At 44.8% G+C, this 20,042-nt stretch overlaps 1 protein-coding gene and 1 long non-coding RNA gene across 3 annotated transcripts; one reads left to right on the top strand and one right to left on the bottom strand.

Annotated features, from left to right (window-relative positions):
- Nucleotides 1-1,369: 1,369 nt before the first annotated feature.
- On the bottom strand, nt 1,370-10,135 carry LOC140898250 (uncharacterized). 2 transcript variants are annotated; one of them, XR_012154926.1, is made up of 5 exons: nt 9,974-10,135; nt 7,497-7,884; nt 7,157-7,196; nt 4,998-5,100; nt 1,370-3,625 (listed from the first exon to the last, which is right to left on the bottom strand). It is a non-coding gene; the product is annotated as an uncharacterized lncRNA (long non-coding RNA). The 2 variants fall into 2 exon arrangements; XR_012154927.1 differs by lacking the exon at nt 7,497-7,884.
- A 35-nt stretch (nt 10,136-10,170) lies between these two features.
- LOC140898221 (uncharacterized) lies at nt 10,171-18,376 on the top strand. Its single transcript, XM_073311747.1, is given in 5 exon segments — nt 10,171-10,675; nt 12,450-12,651; nt 16,705-16,818; nt 17,101-18,353; nt 18,356-18,376. Coding segments are annotated over 4 exon segments (1,527 nt in total). The 5' UTR covers nt 10,171-10,675; nt 12,450-12,512.
- Nucleotides 18,377-20,042: the final 1,666 nt, after the last annotated feature.

The raw sequence follows: 20,042 nt of genomic DNA on the forward strand, positions 1-20,042 counted from the left end.
GTTTTCTCTGACTCCTCTGTGTGTGCCTCAGTTTCCCCTATGCATTTCTTAAGTATCTAGGTGGGGGAATAAGGGGGTATGATTGTTGCAGAGCCCTAGAGGGCCAGTGTGATGCCTTCAGCACAGAGACCGGCCAACTCCCTGTCTCCTGGCAACCGATGGCCTGGGCCCCTCCCCTGCCAGGTGCCAACTGAAGGTGTTGGAGAACAAAGAGATCAGGTGTCCTCCTGGCCCGGGAAAGAGACAAAGGCCAGAGGAGGGGCTGGAGAGTTTCCGTTTGGGAGCTGGCTGGGGAAATGGAAGGAGGCGCAGATGTGGTCTGGCCTCCCTGCCCCCCAAGATGGACCTGATTGAGAGGCCCTATTCTCTGTACCAACAAACTCTGTTTTAGACCGTGTTCCTGTCATCTAATAAACTTTCTGTTTACTGGCTGGCTGAGAGTCATGTCTGACTGCGGAGTTGGTTGCAGGGCCCTCTGGCTTCCCCAGGAGCCCTGCCTCTGCGGACTCGCTGCAGGAGGCACACGGTGAGGAAGGGGATATTGAATGATCCGAGGTCAGACCCAGGAAGGTAGAAGCTGTGAAGCTTCTTGCCCTGGAGACAGTCTGCTCACAGAGAGGAGGCGCCACGTGAAAAAGCCCTTTTATCCAAAGCGCTTTACAATGGTTAGCTCAGGGTACAAACAACATTGGGAAAGGTCATTAAGTGGTCTGTAAAGAGCCTCAGCAATTTTCAAGTGGTCCACGGAAAAAAAAGTTTGAGACCCACTGCTCTCACTGATCATCACTTTAACACCAAAACAACATTAATCGGGATGACTTTAAGTGAGGATTTGGAGGACACAGGGGATGTAATGTCTAAATCAATTCCCCACCAGGATAAGCTACCATGTGTAGTGACCCGAGGACGCTCAGTAGCATCTCCTTAGGCGGTTGCCTCACTGTGTCCTTGCCCGCCATCAGACTCTGCTACCTGTTGAAAACAGGAGGAAAAAAGAGGGCATGGGGGGCAAATTAGACTGTAGAGAGGGACAGAATTGTACAGGGACCAAACTGTTTCCAGAGCAGGGTAAAAGGGATGAAGGGAGAGGAAGGAGCTACCACCATGAGCACGTGCTTATAGCTATCCCCCATTTTTCTTCCATTGGTAGCTCAGTTTCCATTGTTCCTCTGTCAGAATGTGCTACCATCCCTCTTTACTTTAGGGGAACATCCCATCCCTCTGAATGAGACACCATTGTTTTCCCCAGAAATTGAAATAGGGGGGTGGGGTGTTTGAATTTACAGGAGGGTGGGGTCAGGGCCGATGAGGGTGAAGATGGGCTGTATGTCACAATAGTAAAAACTGAAAAATGTTTCATGAACATTTTATTAGATTTAACTCATGTTTTAAAATCATCACACAAATTAAAGTTGGCTACTCAAGTCTTCTATGAAGCACTATATCTACATCCTTCTTGGCTTTTTGTTATAATTTTGTACAACTCTGTTAATAAACCTCTTGAATGCAATGCGTTCATCTTTGGTGGCTTCTCGTGTGTCCAGAACTTCCATTCCTTCAATCGATATGCTCATTAGTTCATTCATATGATCAGGCAGAAGGCGACATCTTTCAGAACACAAAATTCTATTCAATGATGAAAAAGAACGCACAACGTTGTGACTGGGAGTAGCAAGAGATGAATTCGTACTTCTTTCATCCCAGGAAATATAGCACAAAGACAGGGTTGAGCCACTAGTGATGATAAAAAAAAGAAGTTGAAGTCAAATCTTCATTCATTCGTTGTATGATATTCCACTCTGTGTTCAAATTCTTTATTCTGTCCTGTGCAGATGGCAGCCCCATTGCTGGTAGAGCCTCACTCCACTCAGCTGTCGGTGTTTTATAGGACAAGGATCTGTAAAAGCTACGTAGAGGTTGAGTAGAATCTAGAAGTCACTGTTGTAGATTTTTAAGAATCAAGTCTGTGTACTTTTTCAGTTGTCTTAACAAACACTTCTTGTCCCCTTCACTTAAGGATTCAATATAAATGTCTTCATTAGTCAACTTCTGGGACTGAAGTCTTTGCTTCTTCTAGTACTTTTCCAATGGATAGCTCTCTGATTGATCCAAATGTAGCTTCTATTGCGGGACAAAGATCTACTACTGTTGTAGCAGATGCCTGGATGGCATTGTTTAATGACCCAAGTGGTTTCAACAGTAGACTTACGAGAGAGAGAATGGCAATAATCTTCCCTGAACGTAATAGCAAAAGTAATCCATCAGCCTCACTACTTAGATCCATCCCATCTTGGTAGATACTGTCCAAAGCCAGTAATAACAGCTGGAGTAATTTTAAGACAACAGCCAAGGATCGCTCATGAGAAAGCCAGAGGGTTTTCCCAGGTTGGACTAATTTGAACTTCAGTCCCAGTGTATCTTCTATGTTTTTCAAGATATTCAGTCTTTTTGGACTCTTGTTGAAAAAAGAATATAATGAAGACATTAAATTTATAGCTTTTAAAATGTCTTTTGAAGAGTCTGCAGCTTGTACTAGCACTAGTTGGAGTAGATGGCTTCTGCAGTGTGTATAGGAGAGATTAAGGATACACTTTTCTCTGAGCAAAGCTTGTGCTCCACCATGTCTTCTAGAGAAGTTTGCAGCTCCATCAAATGCACAAGCAGCCATCTGTTTGTGGTCCAACTGACAAACATTTAACTCTAAGATGTGGGTTGTCACAGATGCAGCCGACGTGTCTTCTATAACTTGAACATCTAGAAATGCATCTACTGGCCTACCACTGACATTAAGGTAATGTACACAATGACTCAATACTTGATGGCCATTTGCATCGGTGCATTCATCAGCCATGTATGCAATTTTTTTGAATGTGGTCAGAGAGTTCTTCACTTTTTCAGCTGAGTCTTTCACTGTTGCACCACATGCGTCTAGCCAGTCAGTTGAGTTGCCTGCAGAAAGACAGTGAACATTTGCTGGTCTTGTTCGGAACCAGTGTTCAACTTCAGGATGAACAAGTGACAATGCACTTAACATTGGCCTCCAGTTTGTAGTGTGTGGTATCTCTTGCTTAAACAGAAAGTACGATGCCACAGCCATGTTTGTTCACATGAACCGTATTGTGTCTCCAGCATTCTTAACAGCCTCATTAAGTACTTCTAAAATTGGCTTTGAAAGTGGGCTTATAAGGCTTTCTGCATGTTGATGGACTCCAGAGGCCTGGTGTTTTGCAGCCTTTTCACGTAGTTTGTCAGCATTAGCTTTGCTGATCGGTCTGACAAACCAAGCTCCTCCACTTTTACCAGTTAGAGCATTGGGAAGCTTTCCTTCTTCGTAAGCTTTTTTGCAAGAGGTGCACCAGTAGCCATCTTTTGTAACTTCAATAAATGGGAACACTTTGACCAACAACAATCGGGAACTGCCTTTAGGTTTTGGAGACACTGTTTCTTCAGTAGGTAGCTGTATTTGTGCTTCGGGGTGGTCGGATGTAGATGCACAACTTGACCCTTCAGATGACATGTTGATATATTCTTGGTTCTTGATGTGTTCTTCACCTTGCTTGGTTTTTGAGGCCTTTGAGTGGAAAAATTGTTGCATTGGTTTTTGTCTTTTCATTTTCACTTTGACCTGCAACATATAAAAGAGAAATGAATAAATTTTATTAGGATAATGCAAATTACACCAAAAGACATAACTGTTCTAGATTTCTAAAACAAATATACATGTTTTTAAATTATTTAATTTAAATTGACTTTTGAAAAATAAGCCAGCGTGGGATAAGAGGGAAGTCCTCTCCTGGATCAGTAACTAGTTAAAAGATGGGAAACAAAGGGGAGGAATAAATGATCAGTTTTCAGAATGGACAGAGATAAATAGTGGTATCCCTGAGGGGTCGGTACTGGGACCATTACTATTCAACATATTCATAAATTATCTGGAAAAATGGATAAACAGTGAGGTGGCAAAATTTGCAGATGAATCAAAACTATTCAAGATAGTTAAGCAAAGCAGACTGCGAAGAGTTACAAAGGGATCTCACTGGGTGACTGGGCAACAAAATGGCAGATAAAATTCAATGCTGATAAATGCAAAGTAATGCACATTGGCAAACATAATCTCAACTATACATACAAAATGATGGGGTCTAAATTAGCTTTTAACACTCAAGAAAGAGATGTTGGAGTCATTGTGGATGGTTCTCTGAAAATATCCATCCAATGTGCAGCGGCAGTCAACAAAAAGCAAACAGAATGTTGGGAATCATTAAGAAAGGGATAGATAATAAGACAGAAAATATCATATTGCCTCTATATAAATCCATGGTACGAGCACACCTTGAATACCGTGTGCAGATCTGGTCAACCCTGTTACCAGATGTGCCCGTTACTTTGGGGTATGCTCATTTATTAGGGCTATTCTTCGGGGGGGGGGGCAGAATTCTGTAATTCTATTGATGTACTGCTTATGTCACTTGTGTGTTCATATGGAGCTCTACTCCTTCCTTCTGCAAGTCCCGTCCCAATGGAGCTATCCTACAGGACCTAGGTTACCCAGGACTGGGTTCCTCCAGCTCTAGAACTAGATGAACACACACACACAGAGCAAGTCTGAGCAGACCCGGTCAATCAGCACTTTCCAGCTGATTCCCTCATATGTCCCTGTACTCAATGGGCTGGGTTAAGCAGCACTTTCAGCTGCCCCCGTCTTATGTGCCACAGGTTTAACACGTCCCTATCCCACTTTCACGTCACACTTGTAAGGGTAGTAACCCACTTGATGAGCAAACCCCACAGTATTTTTGGGCGCTACAGGGATCTTTAGCTTAGGTAAAAGAAGCATTGTTGCAGAGTAAATGGGGAAAGCTAAACACAAAAGAGTAGAGTTCGGACAGAGAGAGAGAGGCAACCAGCTTAACCATAAAAGTTATTTATTGAATAATAGTGATAACGACACAAGGAGAGCCTAAAACAACATAACATAGATTATTAAAGGTTAATACCTGAGGTAGAAAGGAAAACAGAGAGGGGGGTGCAGGGGATCTCACCCACTCCAGGAGGCTTGAACTGGTCAGGGTTCCCAGGTGATGGTGGTAGCTCAGGGTCCTGAGGGCAGGAGACAGGCAGAGCCCCCAGCATGATCAGTCAGGAGAAGATGGAGTCCCAGTGGAACTGATGCATAGATTGGATCTAAGCATCAGAACACCGACTGGAGGGTGAGTAGGGATTTTTGTAAAAATGGTTCAAGAGAGAACACTAGATTTGTTTATAGGTAAACTGATGACTCAAGGGTTTTCTTTAGGCTAGACAACAGGAGCTGATCACTCTTGGCTCTGGGTGGTGTTTTCTTCCAGGGAGCTCCCAATGCAACTAGGCTGTTTCAGTATTTTGGATATCAATCAAGGATTTATTACTAGAATTGGTCCGATAATTGCTGAGCTGGGTGTGTGCAGGTGTAGGTGTAGGTGCATTAAAATCTGCAGAAGAGATTCCCATGATGCAGTGCGTACCTGCTTTTTTGGTCCCAGAGTTCAGTGCAGTTCTCTGTTCTCCATTCTGCATGCAAATTGAGATGTCTCCCTGTCCCATCTTTCATGCAGATGAGGCTAGGGGAGTTGTCTCTGTTCTTCATTCTGTATGCTAATGGAGATGTCTTAATCTTGTCACCCTTGTCAGGAGGGGTCTAGATGTGTCTCCCAATACCCTTCACTGCTCTTTGCAAGTATTTTTCTCTGATGGGTTTTGGTTTAAACAGAGACTGCTGGGGGGGGGGGGGGGTCTTTCATGAGTCAGACTGGCTGGATACTGCACCCTGGTTCCCCAAGAACACAGAGCTGACTGGTATCAACCCATCCCAAAAAAGATATATTGAAATTGGAAAAGGTACAGAGATGGGCAACTAAAATGATTAGGGGTATGAAACAGGAGAGATTAAAATGACTGGGAATTTTCATTTTAGAAAAGAGACAACTAAGGGAGGATATGCTGGAGGTCTATATAATCTTGATTGGTGTGAAGAAAGTGAATAAGGAAATGTTATTTAATCATTCACATAACACAAGAATTAGTAGTCACCCAATAAAATTAATAGGCAGCAGGTTTAAAAAAACAAAACAAAAGGAAGTACTTCTTCACACAACATAAAGTCAACCCGTGAAACTCTTTACCAGGGGATGCTGTGAAGACCAAAACTATAAAAGGATTAAAAAAGAACTAGATAAATTCCTGGAGAATAGGTCTGTCATAAATATAAAGGGAAGGGTAAACACCCTTAAAATCCCTCCTGGCCAGAGGAAAAATCCTTTCACCTGTAAAGGGTTAAGAAGCTAGGATAACCTCGCTGGCACCTGACCAAAATGACCAATGAGGAGACAAGATACTTTCAAAAGCTGGGAGGAGGGAGAAAAACAAAGGGTCTGTGTCTGTCTGTGTGATACTTTTGCCGGGGACAGAACAGGAATGGAGTCTTAGAACTTAGTAAGTAATCTAGCTAGATGTGCGTTAGATTATGATTTCTTTAAATGGCTGAGAAAATAAGCTGTGCTGAATAGAATGAATATTCCTGTCTGTGTGTCTTTTTTGGAACTTAAGGTTTTGCCTAGAGGGATTCTCTATGTTTTGAATCTAATTACCCTGTAAGGTATTTACCATCCTGATTTTACAGAGGTGATTCTTTTTACTGTTTCTTCTATTAAAATGTTTCTTTTCAAGAACTGAATGTTTTTTTCATTGTTCTAAGATCCAAGGGTTTGGGTCTGTGTTCACCTATGCAAATTGGTGAGGATTTTTACCAAACCTTCCCCAGGAAGTGGTGTGCAAGGGTTGGGAGGATTTTGGGGGGAAAGACGTTTCCAAAACAACATTTTCCCAATAAACCCAGATAAACGTTTGGTAGTGGCAGTGGAAGTCCAAGGGCAAAGGGTAAAATAGTTTGTACCTTGGGGAAGTTTTAACCTAAGCTGGTAAAAGTAAGCTTGGGGGGTTTTCATGAAGGTCCCCACATCTGTACCCTAGAGTTCAGAGCTGGGAAGGAACCTTGATAAGGTCCATCAGTGGCTATTAGCCAGGATGGGGAGGGACGCATCACCATGCTCTGAGTGTCCCTAACCTGTTTGCCAGAAGCTGGGAATGGGCAACAGGGGATGGATCACTTGATGATTACCTGTTCTGTTCATTCCCTCTGAAGCATCTGGCCTTGACCACTGTTGGAAGACAGGATATTGGGCTATATGGACCATTGGTCTGACCCAGTATGACCATTCTTATATAAAAATTAATTACAATAATAAAAATGTTTTTAGTACAGAAACTCCCCAACATAATGACCTCTCAAGATAGCAATGATGTGAGATAACAACCTGGGCAAATAATGCATTTTAAAAATCTTGGCCTACTAGAAAACATATGTATATAGGTTTCCATTCCCAGTCACAAATCATTCTGTGCATTCTGGAGCAAAGTCACTCAAATATAGTCCAATAAACAAACATTATTTAACGTACCTCTCACTTTTCGCTCCACCGCACCCCACTCACTGGTGTTGTCCTTGGTCAGTGGAGACTCAGAGTTCAGAGGTGCTTTCACATGAGTTCAGCTCCCAGGTTGGGAGCAAGAAGGCATCTTGCTCGCTCCTCCAGCTGCTCACTATTCGCTCTAGCCACTGCTGTTTGTTGTGCCACCATTCACTCCACCACTTTGTTGCCAATGGCCCTGCGCTGTCACCTTCTGCTGCCACCTGCCACTGTGACCTCTGCGAATTGGTCTCTTGAGGTTCCACCCAGATCTCAGTGATTTCAGCTGAGCTCTCAGTGGGGGAACCTCACTGCCAGTGCAGACTGGACCGTCTCTTCCACGGCAACCCTGTCCCACAGCAGGTCTAAGCACTTAGACCTCAAAAAGAAAAGGAGTACTTGTGGCACCTTAGAGACTATCCAATTTATTTGAGCATGAGCTTTCGTGAGCTACAGCTCACTTCATCGGATGCATACCGTGGAAACTGCAGCAGACTTTATATACACACAGAGATCATAAAACAATACCTCCTCCCACCCCACTGTCCTGCTGGTAATAGCTTATCTAAAGTGATCATCAAGTTGGGCCATTTCCAGCACAAATCCAGGTTTTCTCACCCGCCACCCCCCCACACACAAACTCACTCTCCTGCTGGTAATAGCCCACTTTAGATAAGCTATTACCAGCAGGACAGTGGGGTGGGAGGAGGTATTGTTTTATGATCTCTGTGTGTATATAAAGTCTGCTGCAGTTTCCACGGTATGCATCCGATGAAGTGAGCTGTAGCTCACGAAAGCTCATGCTCAAATAAATTGGTTAGTCTCTAAGGTGCCACAAGTACTCCTTTTCTTTTTGCAAATACAGACTAACACGGCTGTTACTCTGAAACCTGTCACTTAGACCTCATTATCAGTGATTTAAGCTGTAGTGGTCACTTAACAAAACAAAAGACTCTCTATGGAGCCTAATCAGCTCTGTCTTTAAACTGTGGAGAGGAGCAGTCAAATCGTACTTGTGACACAGGCAGAACATCAAGCAAAACACCTGTCCCCACCCTCTCTCTTGATGCCCTCAATCAACACAGGCTAAGTACAGTTCTACTGCCCTTTACTCATATAATAAGAATAACAACATTTCATTACCCCCCCACCACACACACACACACACATTCAAGTCATTTGTAACCCAACCCCAGCCAAAATCTATCACTTGGGAAACACAGCTCCATTTGCTGGATACCTAGGTAGATTAGGTGTGAATGTAAATACAGTCTGGTCCTGAAGCCTTTCCCCCCAGCCCGCAGCTCATCACGAGCTGTCAGGGAGAGCTCATTTAGACTTTTCTTACAAATCATAATTTGAAATTATTAGGTTGGCCAACATCACGGAAATGAATGCACTGACACTGTCGTAAAAAACAACAGCTGTATAAGGAAGCTAGTCTATGTTCATACTTTTCAAATCTATCATACTTTTTCAGATACACATATTTTATCATATACTTTATATGCTTTTAAAGTGTGTATTAATGTTTCAATTTCAATTCAAATTTCCAAACAGTCACTAAATTAGCATGTAGCTAGTTCATAAAACTGGGCAGGGGGCGTGGTTGGGAAAATTCAGGGGGGGTGTAGGGAAATCACTGCCGGTGCAGTCTTAACCAAAGGAACTGAAGGTGCACTAAGAACAACAAGAGTCATATGAACATTCAAAATAAATAATGCTAATGCCTTAGCCTGTGGATTACAGGAAAGGAAGTGTAATCTAGGCAATCAGGACAGCACTTGCTCCTTGACCTGACTTTTCCTAATCTGCCCATCTCCTTCTCTTGCCTCCAACAGTTCTCCCCTCCTTTGGACATATTTTTTACCCCTCCATGATGTCGAGGACTCGAACCCCCAGACGGCACGGGTCGTTGTCTGACCAGAGAGAGACAGGCAACACCAGCAAGGTCCGAACACAAAGCTCTTTACTGAAGAGTGCACACAAAAACAGAGAGCAACCCGTCTCCAAAGAGAACCAGCAGTCTCTAAGTAAAACTCATAGGTTTTTATAGACAGTTCCGTCACGTCACAGATTTATTCATAAAGCAGCCCACCCCTCCCCTATGTTAGTTAAAATCCTCTTTCTCTATTATGCATGCACTTCTACCCCCTTATTGTACATAACTTTTAGCAAATCGCAATGCTTCACTAACTTTCTTATCGGTATGGGTGTCAACAAGGAGACAAGGAGTTAAGAACAGACATAACACAAAAACAAGGAGTGGAAAACAGTGCCTCCTATCTCAAAAAACTGTTCCCAGAACATTTGGTACAAAAAGGCAGGAATACAGGCCTTTTTTTTTCTTACTCCCTGTAACTTAAACAAGTATTCCTTCATTCTGCTGTCAGAGGCTTTCCCAGCAGCCTCTCTTAGCCTGACTTTGGTTAGGTTGACATAACTGCTTCCTATTTAACTTTTCTCACCTGACAATGATTTCTCACCTTCTTTCCCCTCTCATTTTCTCCCACTTTTAGCACCATTTCCTTGCCGCAGGAAGCAGATTGGGAGGGTAGGAAGGGCAGAGTGAGGGCAGCAGCTTCAGCAGATGCCACTGAGCAATCTCGGATAGGTCCAGCAAAGGAGCAAATGCTCCAGGAAGCAGTTTCTCACCTGATTCGTCTGCCGCATCCCTGTCGGGGGCGAGAGGGAGGGAACAGTTCCTGCTGGGACAGCAAAATAAATAGCACAGGGTGGCTGAGGGAGGTAGCCATACAGGAGGCTTCTGAGAGCCTGGGATGGCACCAGAGAGCGCATTGCTCCAGGACTCTGTGTCTACACAGTGGGGGTTTCTCTCAGCTCAGGAAGGAGAGAAGGATTCTGGCTGGCATCCAGCAGCTGAGGGGTTACCACTGGAACGCCCGGCTGCTGCTCTGCTTAGTGCTGAGGGAGGGGAAGTTGCTCTGGCTCTTGCTGCTGCACAGGTGGGGGTTGGACTTCCTGAGTCAAACACTGACTGCTGCCTTCAGCTCCATACTGAGTCCGGGCTGAGCCGCTGCTGCCCAGCGGGGTCTGTGCGGGGAGAGACCTGCACTAACCCCCCTCTGGGCCCAGCCGGGGGACTTTCTCCGGGTGCTGGACCCAGCCCCTGGCTCTGCCGACACCAGCCCCTGAGCCGGAGCCTGCAGGTGAGGGGGAAGGGCCGGGGCCGGGCAGGAAAGTGACTCTGCACCAACGGCCCCTCCTCGCCCCAGCTCTGCTCCCGGGGGGGCGGGGGTCTGCGAGTCCCGGAGCTGCTGCCCTCCCTGACCCCCGCCCCCCGGCTCTGCCCCCCTGAGCGCCTGCAGGAGCCGAGCCAGCGCCGGGAGAGCGAACGGGCCGGGCTGGGCCAGGGACCGAGTCTCCCAGCCCGAGGGGACGGAGCAGGAGGGAGATGGGCAGAGGCTGGCAGGGGCAGCAGGAGCAATCAGTGGGGAGGGAGGTTCCCGGCTCCCAGCCTTGCCCAGCTCCGTTCCCTGCAGCACCCCGTGGCAGGTTGACTTCCCTGGGGAGGAGCAGGGAGAGGAAAAGCCAGTTCCTGCTTCTGCCTGGTCCCCGCGCTGCTGGGTCGATGCGCTGCCCTGGGGACCGTGTCGGGGGATCCCCCAAAGTGTCTGCTTTTATTCTGCTCTTTCAGTATAGCTGGACTGCACAGTGACATGGACCGTGTTGGCTGCACCGTTTTAGTCTAAAGGGACCTTTTCAGTTCCTTACAACACACTCAGAGTTACCTGACAGGCCTCAGGTCTGACATAGTTTGACAATTCCTAAGCTCATTTTAGAGCAGAGAGTCTCTGTCCTGGATGAATTTATTTGGAAAGTTTGATATGGGAAAACACTTAGCTTGTTTTTGAGAAGGGGCCTGGGAAAAGAGCAAATTACAATTTTACCATTTTATTTTTAAAATAATTCTAGTCCCTTAAGAATTTAAGTAAAAATTTTACATTTGACTGAGAAAGGATTCCTAGTCAAGAGACAAGGTGGGTGAGGCAATATATTATTGGACCAACTTCTGGTCATGAGAGAGACCAGCTTTTGAGCCACAGAGGGTATGTCTACACAGCAAAAGGAAAAACCCGTAGCTGGCCTATGCTAGCTGACATGGGCTCATGGGGTTCTGGTAGCAGCGCTGTTTCATTGCTACCTAGACTTCTTGGCTTGGGCTAGACCCTCCCACCCCACAGGGTGAAAGTGATTAACCACTGGAACAAATGACCAGGGGAAGTGGTGGATTTTCCATCTCTTGATGTCTTCAAATAAATACTGGATGCTTTTCTGACCAATATACTTTAGACAAATGCAGGTCATGGGGCTCAGAACTGGTGTAACTGAGTAAAATGCAAGGGACTGTGACATACAGAAGTCAGACTGATGATCTCATAGTCCTTTGTGGCCTTAAGCTGTATGAATCTTAGGAACTCATCCTACAAACACTCTCACATATTTAATATTAAGCATCTCAGTGCTTCCGTTGACTTCACTTACTCTCTGTCACTAACAGTGTTTAAAAGTCTGTATGGATTTAGTCCTTGTGGGAGGGGCTGGGCTGTAAATAAAGTGATAAAAGCCAGGATCCTTAAAAAACAAGAGACTAATGTAGACACCTACGTCTGTGTTCAGGCAGCTCAGTCATTGGCCTAATTATCAGCAAGGCTGGACACTCAGAACTGAGACCCAATGTGGCAGGCTCAACATTCTTGAAACGCAGGCCACTTATTGAGAGACTTGACTACAGATTTGGGACTAAACTTTGGGTTGTTTTGTTTTGTTTTTTAGTGTTTTGGCTCAAGTATTCTCCAGGATGACAGAGTCTAGGATGACAGAGAGTGTCTGTTGGCAGGGAAGGAGTCTGGGGAAAACTGGGGTGTGTAATGGATTAAACCTCTTCTGAAACCTTCCCTATCGCCCTTCTCACTCTGACAGGCTGCAGAATAAAATCCACATTTGCTCCAGTTCATCCCATCAACGGAGAGACGAGAAAGGGAAATGGCTGCAGCAGAGCCGGTGACCTTCGAGGAGGTGGCTGTGTATTTCTCTGAGGAAGAATGGGCCCTGCTGGATGTAGGTCAGAGGGCCCTGTACAGGGATGTTATGCAGGAGAATTATGAGACCGTGACCTCGCTGGGTAAGGATTCCTGTCCCATTGGGTATTAGAAACTGTGGGGTCTCAGAAGCATCTGGGTCAGCTTCTCTTCAGGATTCTTAATTGGTCCCCCATATTTCTATGACGATCTGCCCTGTTAGTCCCTAGATTGTGTGTCTGTGATATTGTCCCTTCCCACAAGACAGAAGATTGAGGGATATGTTGATGGTGCTACTCTTCCCAGAACCAAGATTTTTAAGTGCACTTTGTCTCCATCTTGACTGTATTCTGCCTGAGCCAGATATGTGAGCAGGAGCTCCCAGATGTTCCAGACTTTTCTACCTGTCAGGAAAGCCATGGACAGGAATCATGAGGCTGGTTGCCATTAGTGTCTCTAGAGCTACCTCTTCTGCCAAGGTGCTGAGTTCTTGGAAGGAGGATGTTGGTCCTGGTGTCTCTTCTTGGCCGTGATGGTTCCTTGCACTGAGGGGGCTGTGTTCTGGGGCTGAGGGAGGGTATATGAGGTAACTGGTGGTCTGAGAGTATTCTGTGAGTCTATCGATGTACTATATGAATGTCTGGGGGACGGCCCAGGGAGGTCAGAAGAATATTCACAAATTGGCAAAGGGTTCATAAAAGTGCCACAAGAATGATTTCAAGTTTGGAAAATGTGCCTTAGAGTGAGAGACTTAAAGCGCTCCATATATTGAATTTATCCAGGAGAAGATTAAGCAGTATTTTGAACAGAAGCCTTAGGTATCTACAGAGGGAGATTTCTGACAGCACAGGGTTCCTTAATCTAGCAGACAAAATCAGAAGGAGATCCAGAGGCTGGAAGCTGAAGCTGGATAAATTCAGACCAGTCATAAAGTGCAGATGTTTAACAGTGAGGTGAATTAACCATTGGAGTAATTTACGCAGGGATGTGGTGGATTCTCCATCACTAGGAGTCTTTGAATCAAGCTTGGATGTCTCTTTCTAACAAATATGTCTAGCTCAACCACAAGATATGGACTTGATGCAGGAATTTCTGCGCAAGGTTGTCTGACCTGTCTAATGTACAGGAGGTCAGACTAGATAATCCTAATACTCCCTTCTGACCTTTACATCTGGCAATCTATGTTTGCAGATCTGTAGATTAGTCAGAAATTTGGTCAAGTTCCAATTCAGCAAACTTCCCTATTCACCAAGCACTAATGTGACTCAAGTACTAACTATAAGAGAGATGCTCGACTAGGAACCTGAGGATTCAGGAACTATGGGGATTCACTTGGTGGGATTTCTTTGGATGAAACTGTCCTGCATCTAAGGAAAAGGAGGGAAATTAGCAGAATAAGGACAATGTTCTTCCAAAAAGCAGGCTTTCACAAACTCTGAGAACTTGGTATGTTTGGTCCCATAGGAAGAAAGTCTAAGGGAAAAAGGAGTTCAGGAGAGCTGGCAGTTTCTCAAAAAGACAATATTTACAAGACAAAAAGCATATCCCAATAATACAGAAAGATAGGAAGAATAGCAAGGGGCCAATATTGCTGCATCAGGAGGTCTTTAATGACACGAACATTGAAAAGGAATCCTGCAAAAAGTGGAAACATGGACAACTTGCTAAGGATGAGTATGAAATAACAGCAGAGGCATGTAGCGAGAAAATCAAAAAGGCTGAGCCACAAAATGAGTTACAAATAGCAAGGGACATAAAAGGCAATGAGAAGAGGTCCTGTAAATACATGAGGAGCAAGAGCAAAACGAAAGACAGTGTAGGCCCACTACTTGGAGGGGAAAGAGAGCTAAAAATTATAACATCAGGAAGGCTGAGTTGTTAATTCCTATTTTCCTTTAGTGTTTAGTAAAAAAAAAAAAATATAATGTTGACCAGAAGCTTAATAGAACTAATATCAAAAACAAGGGGGAAGGAACACAAGCCAGAGTAGAGAAAGAACAGATTGAATACATCTAACTTACTTAAATATTCTTTAAGTCATCGGGGACTGACCAAATTCATCCTGGGGTACTTAAGGAACTAGCTGAAGCAATCTCGGAACTATTAACAGTTATCTTTGAGAATTCATGGAAGACAGGTGAGGTCCCAGAGACTGGAGAAGGACAAGCATAGTACTTATCATTAAAAGGAGGAACAAAGATGACTTGCAAATTATAGGCCAATCAGCCTAACTTTGATACCTGCATAGACATTGAACCAATTATTAAACAATCAATTTGTAAGCACCTAGTGGATAAGTAATAGTCAACATTGATTTGTCAAGAATAAATCAAGTCAAATCCAAAGTGTTACGCTGAGAAAGGATAAATCAAATGCACAAATACACAATGTGCAATAACTGGCCAGGAAGTAGTACTGTAGAAAAGCATTTGGGAGTTATAGTGGATCACAAATTGAATGTGAGCCAACAATGTGATGTAATTGCGAAAAAGGCTAATATCATGCTAGGCTGTATTAACGAGAGAGTCATATGTATGACACAGTAGGTAATTGTCCCTCCCTACTTGGCACTCATTAGGACTCATTTGGAGTACTGTGAACACTTCTGGGTGTCTCACTTTTGGAAAGATGTGGACACATTGGAGAGAGTATAGAGGAGAGCAAAAAAACCTGACCTATGAGAAAAGGCAAAAAGAAGTGGTCATGTTTAGTCTTGAGAAAAGAAGACTGAGTGGGAGACCTGATACCAGTCTTCAAATGTGGGAAGGTGTGTTATGAAGAGGCAGGTGATCGATTGTTCTCTATGTCCACAGAACATAGGAAATGAAGTGATGGATGGGCTTAACCTGCAGCAAGGGAGATTTAGGTTTGGTATTAGAAAGTTTTTCCCATCTGTAAGAACAGTTAGGTAATGGAACAGGTTAACAAGGAAAGTTGTGAAATTCCAGGCTTTGTCTACAGTACACAGCTTTTAGCGACATGGCTGTGTTGCCACAGCCCTGCCGCTAAAAGTTGTGCAGCGTATCCGCTGTTTGACAGCTCTCCTACTGACAAAAAACTTCCACCCACAATGAGTGGCATTCGCTTTGTCAGCAGGAGTGCTCTGTTCACACTGGCACTTGTCATGACAAAACTTTTGTCTTTCAGGTGATGGGGGTGTTTAACACCTCTGAAAGACAAAAGTTTTGTCATTCAATTGCGAGTGTAGACAAAGAGCCAGTCACTGGTTGCTTTTAAGAACAGGATAGACAAACATCTGTCAGGGTCGGTCTTGGGGTACCTACTTCTGTCTCAATGCAGGGGGCTGGGACAGATGAGCTCTTGCTGCTCTTTTCAGCAACATATTTCTATGATTCTGTGATTTGAGCCAAGGTGGGAGGAGAATGTCTACTCCACAGCCAGAGCTGTCCTCTCTGGGTCTGAGGTGTATGGAGCAGGCTAAGGGGGTAGGAAAAGCCAATACCAGGCCTGAGGTGGGAGTCAGCCAGGCCCCAGCAGGGCCAGATCCGGTCTTATGGATAAAGGGGAAGGACTGAATGACAGTTGATCAGCAAGCGTATGGGGGCCCTTGTGCTGGACCATCGTGACTCATGAGAGGAGGCTCTTTGCTCTCTGCACTGGACAGGGAGCAGGTGTATAGTGATCTTTTTCCAGGCCCTGGGTGGTGTTTCCTCTGTTTATTTCTGAGCAGCTTATCATTTGGGGAGAACCTAGGGTCCCCAATCAGGTGACACCAGTGGAGCTAGGTGCTGCATGGATGCAGACTAGGAGAGAGTCCCCATACCAAAGAGTTGATGGTCTGAGTATATCCTCCTGTTCTGCCTTGTGTTGAGAAGGGATGTGTGGGGGGGAGACGTGACTGTAAATGATGGAGGCTAAATCGTACCCCAGGTAACTTCAGAGTGTAGCAACTCTGCTCAACTCCTCAGGGGAATAAGTCAAGGCCATTCCCGAGGCAGAGTGGGTGAACTCCTGCTCCAGAGCTGCACATCATGGGATGTTGTATGATTTATAGTGCAGTCCCCATAGGGTTAGGGGTAGGGAGAGGAAGAAGCCTCCCTGGGTGGGCTGCTCAGATCCTTGGTTTGGAAGTAATAACAGCCCTGAGCTTAATGACCAAGATCAACACTTGTTTCCTCACCGCCTCTGCCAAGCAGGATTCCCAGTTTCCAAACCTGACGTGATCTCCCACCTGGAACGAGGGGAGAGGCTGTGCGTTTCTGGTCTCCAGGACTATGAGGAAAGGGAGATTCTGAGAGACCCCCACACAGGTGAGGAATCAGTTAAACGTACTCAGAAATCAGTTATTCTATCATCCTGGCAGACATCACATACGCATTTTCATCAAGCTTGTCTGACCCTTCATCTATGCTCATAGGATGTGGAGGAAAGATGGGTCCCCTCCTATGGGGAAGGGTATGGGGGGAGCAGGATTCAGCTCCTGATCGTTCAATCTCCCTAGCAGTTATTTGGGTTTGTTCTCCCCTTTCTGAGGTTCCCTGTCCCTGGCACAGGGACTGACTCCTGTCTGGATTTGCTCTCTGTCCCAACAGGTGATGGGATGGTGAATGAGGAGGAGAATCCGCAGCAGGAAAGTCCTGAGCAATTGGAACCACAGGGGATGGTATCAGGAAGATCTGATGTTTCCCAGAGTCCTGAGCAGGGAGAAGCCTGTGAAATTCAGCACAGACCAGAAAGGAAGCAGGGAAACTACTCAGAGGAGAGACTGGGTAAATCCACTCACAAGAGCAGAGGCATCAAGAAAATCAAAGAAACTGTTCAACAGAGAATTCGCACTGGAGAGAGTCCCTACTCGTGCGGTGATTGTGGGAAAAGCTTCAGTCAGAGCTTAACCCTTATTCACCATCAGAGAATCCACATGGGAGAGAAACCCTATAAATGTAATGAGTGTGGGAAAAGCTTCAGTGTGAGCTCAAAGTTTCTATTGCATCAGAGAACTCACACAGGAGAAAGACCCTATGACTGCCCCGTGTGTGGGAAAAGCTTCAGTGTGAGCTCCAACCTTATTCAACATCAGAGAATCCACACAGGAGAGAAACCCTATAAGTGTCCTGACTGCGGGAAAAGCTTCAATCAGAGTTCAAACCTTCTGTCACATCAGAGAATCCACACGGGAGAGAAACCCTTTGAATGTCTTGAGTGCAGGAAAAGCTTCAGTCGTAGATCGACCCTTCTATCACATCAGAGAATCCACACACAAGAGAAACCCTATACCTGCGCTGAGTGTGGGAAAAACTTCAGTCACAGTGCACACCTTACTAGTCACCAGAGAACCCACACAGGAGAGAAACCCTTCAAATGCAGCGAATGTGGGAAAAGCTTTAGTCAAAGCTCAAACCTTTATACACATCAGAGAATTCACATGGGAGAGAGACTCTATAATTGCCCTGACTGCGGGGAAAGCTTCAGACTGAAGTCAACTCTTGTTACTCACAAGAGAATCCACATGGCTGAGAAACCCTTTAAATGCCCCGCATGTGGGAAAAGCTTCAATGCGAGCTCAGCCCTTAGGAAACATCAGAGAATCCACAGTGGAGAGAGACCCTATGAGTGTCTTCACTGTGGGAAAAGTTTCTGTAGCAGCTCAGCCCTTTGTAATCATCAGAGCACTCACCTTGAGGACAGACCCTACAAATGCAATGAGTGCAGGAAAAGCTTCAGTCAAAGTTCCAACCTTATTCAACATCAGAGAATCCACACAGGAGAGAGACCCTATAACTGCCCCGACTGCAGGAAAAGCTTCAGTCGGAAATCAACCCTAATTAAGCATCAGAGAACCCATGTGGCGGAGAGAGACCCTATAAGTGAGCTAAATGTGGGAAAGGCTTCAGTGACAGCTCAAACCTCATTACACATCAGAGAATCCACACAGGACACAACACCTAGGAATGGGTCATGTGTATAAGACCTCTATTGAGACCCATGAATCTCAAAGGGTCAGGGCAGGCTGGAGTGGCCCTGTAATGAGGACCTGCAATAGTTAGTTATTAAAGCAGAGAATGAAATCACATGCCTGGAACATGTGTAGACCAAGAGACTGAGATAAGATTCCCATGTTGTGATGAGATTTGTTTATTGCACTCCCCCTGCCCCCCCCGACTCTCACACATACCTCCCCATGTACCCCTTATCTCCACACACCACCACCCTTATACATCTGACTCGCACCCCTAGGGCTATGATTCCCAGTGGGGTGCGGATGTTGTTTGCTCAGGGGAACAACATCCTTGACTTCCAAAAGAAAGTGAAATTGTCTTTCAAAATGCTGCAGGACAAGAAATGTTCTTCCCATAATTTAAAGCTCCCTCTCTCTTACCTGGGCCATCAGCTAATCAGAAGGATTTTTAATAATATGCAAGAAGGAATAGTAATAGCCCAGCTGCAGGAAGGGAAACTAAACCCATCTGAAACCTAACCTGTACTGAAGTCCACTCTGAACCCTTACAGATTCTGAAATAAGGAAAAAAATCTTGCTCTTCAAATAGTCAAGACAAACCCATCAGTTAAATTTATAATCTTAAAAAATAAAAAGTGGAATTGTTAATCAAGTGCCTCTGCTCACTTTTAAAAGAAATAATGAGTCCTTTGGCTGCCAGGCAGAAATGAGGGAGAGTTGCAGAACAGGTGTTCGTCAATCATGCTGGGCAGCAGGAGGAGCATACTCAAAGCCCAACAAAAAAACCTGGCGGGGGAAAAAACCCTTTCTCATAGAACTGTAGAAATGCAGGGGTGGGCTGGAAGGGACCATCAAGTCCAGTCCCCTGCTCTGTGGCCAGCGGACCAAGTAAACCTAGACCATCCCTGACAGGTGTTTGTCCAACTTTTTTTTTTTTAAAAGCTTCCGATGATAGGGACTCCTCGACCTCCCTTGGAAGCCAATTGAAGAGCTTAGTAACCCTTATATTTAGGTGAGATATTAGGAAAAACTTTCTAAATCTTCTTGGCTACAGATTAAGCCCATCACTTCATGTGCTATCTTCAGTGGACATGGAGAAAAATTGTTCACCATCCCCTTTATAACAGCTCTTAACATATTGAAAGACTATTTTCAGGTCACCCTTCAGTCTTCTGTTCTCAAGACTAAATATGCTCATTTTAAAAATCTTTACTCGTAGGTCAGGTTTTCTAAACCTTTAATCATTTTTATTGCTCTCCTCTGAGCCCCCACTCCTTCCCCCCACCCCCACCCCCGGTTCTTTTCAGTAGTACTACCACCTAAACAGTTGTTTCCCATTTTATTGTTCTACATTTGATTTTTCCTTCCTAAGTGAAGTACTATGCACTTGTCTTTATTTAATTTCATCTTGTTTTGAATCCAAACCAATTCTCCAATTTGTCAAGGTCATTTTGAATTTTAAACCTGTCCTCCAAAGTGCTTGGAACCCCTTCTAGCTTGCTGTCATCTGCAAATTTTATAAGCATACTCTCTACTGCATTATTGGGTCATTAATTAAAATATTGAATAGTGCCGGAC

This window comes from Lepidochelys kempii, chromosome 14, assembly GCF_965140265.1.
Source record: "Lepidochelys kempii isolate rLepKem1 chromosome 14, rLepKem1.hap2, whole genome shotgun sequence".
NCBI lineage: Eukaryota > Metazoa > Chordata > Testudines > Cheloniidae > Lepidochelys > Lepidochelys kempii.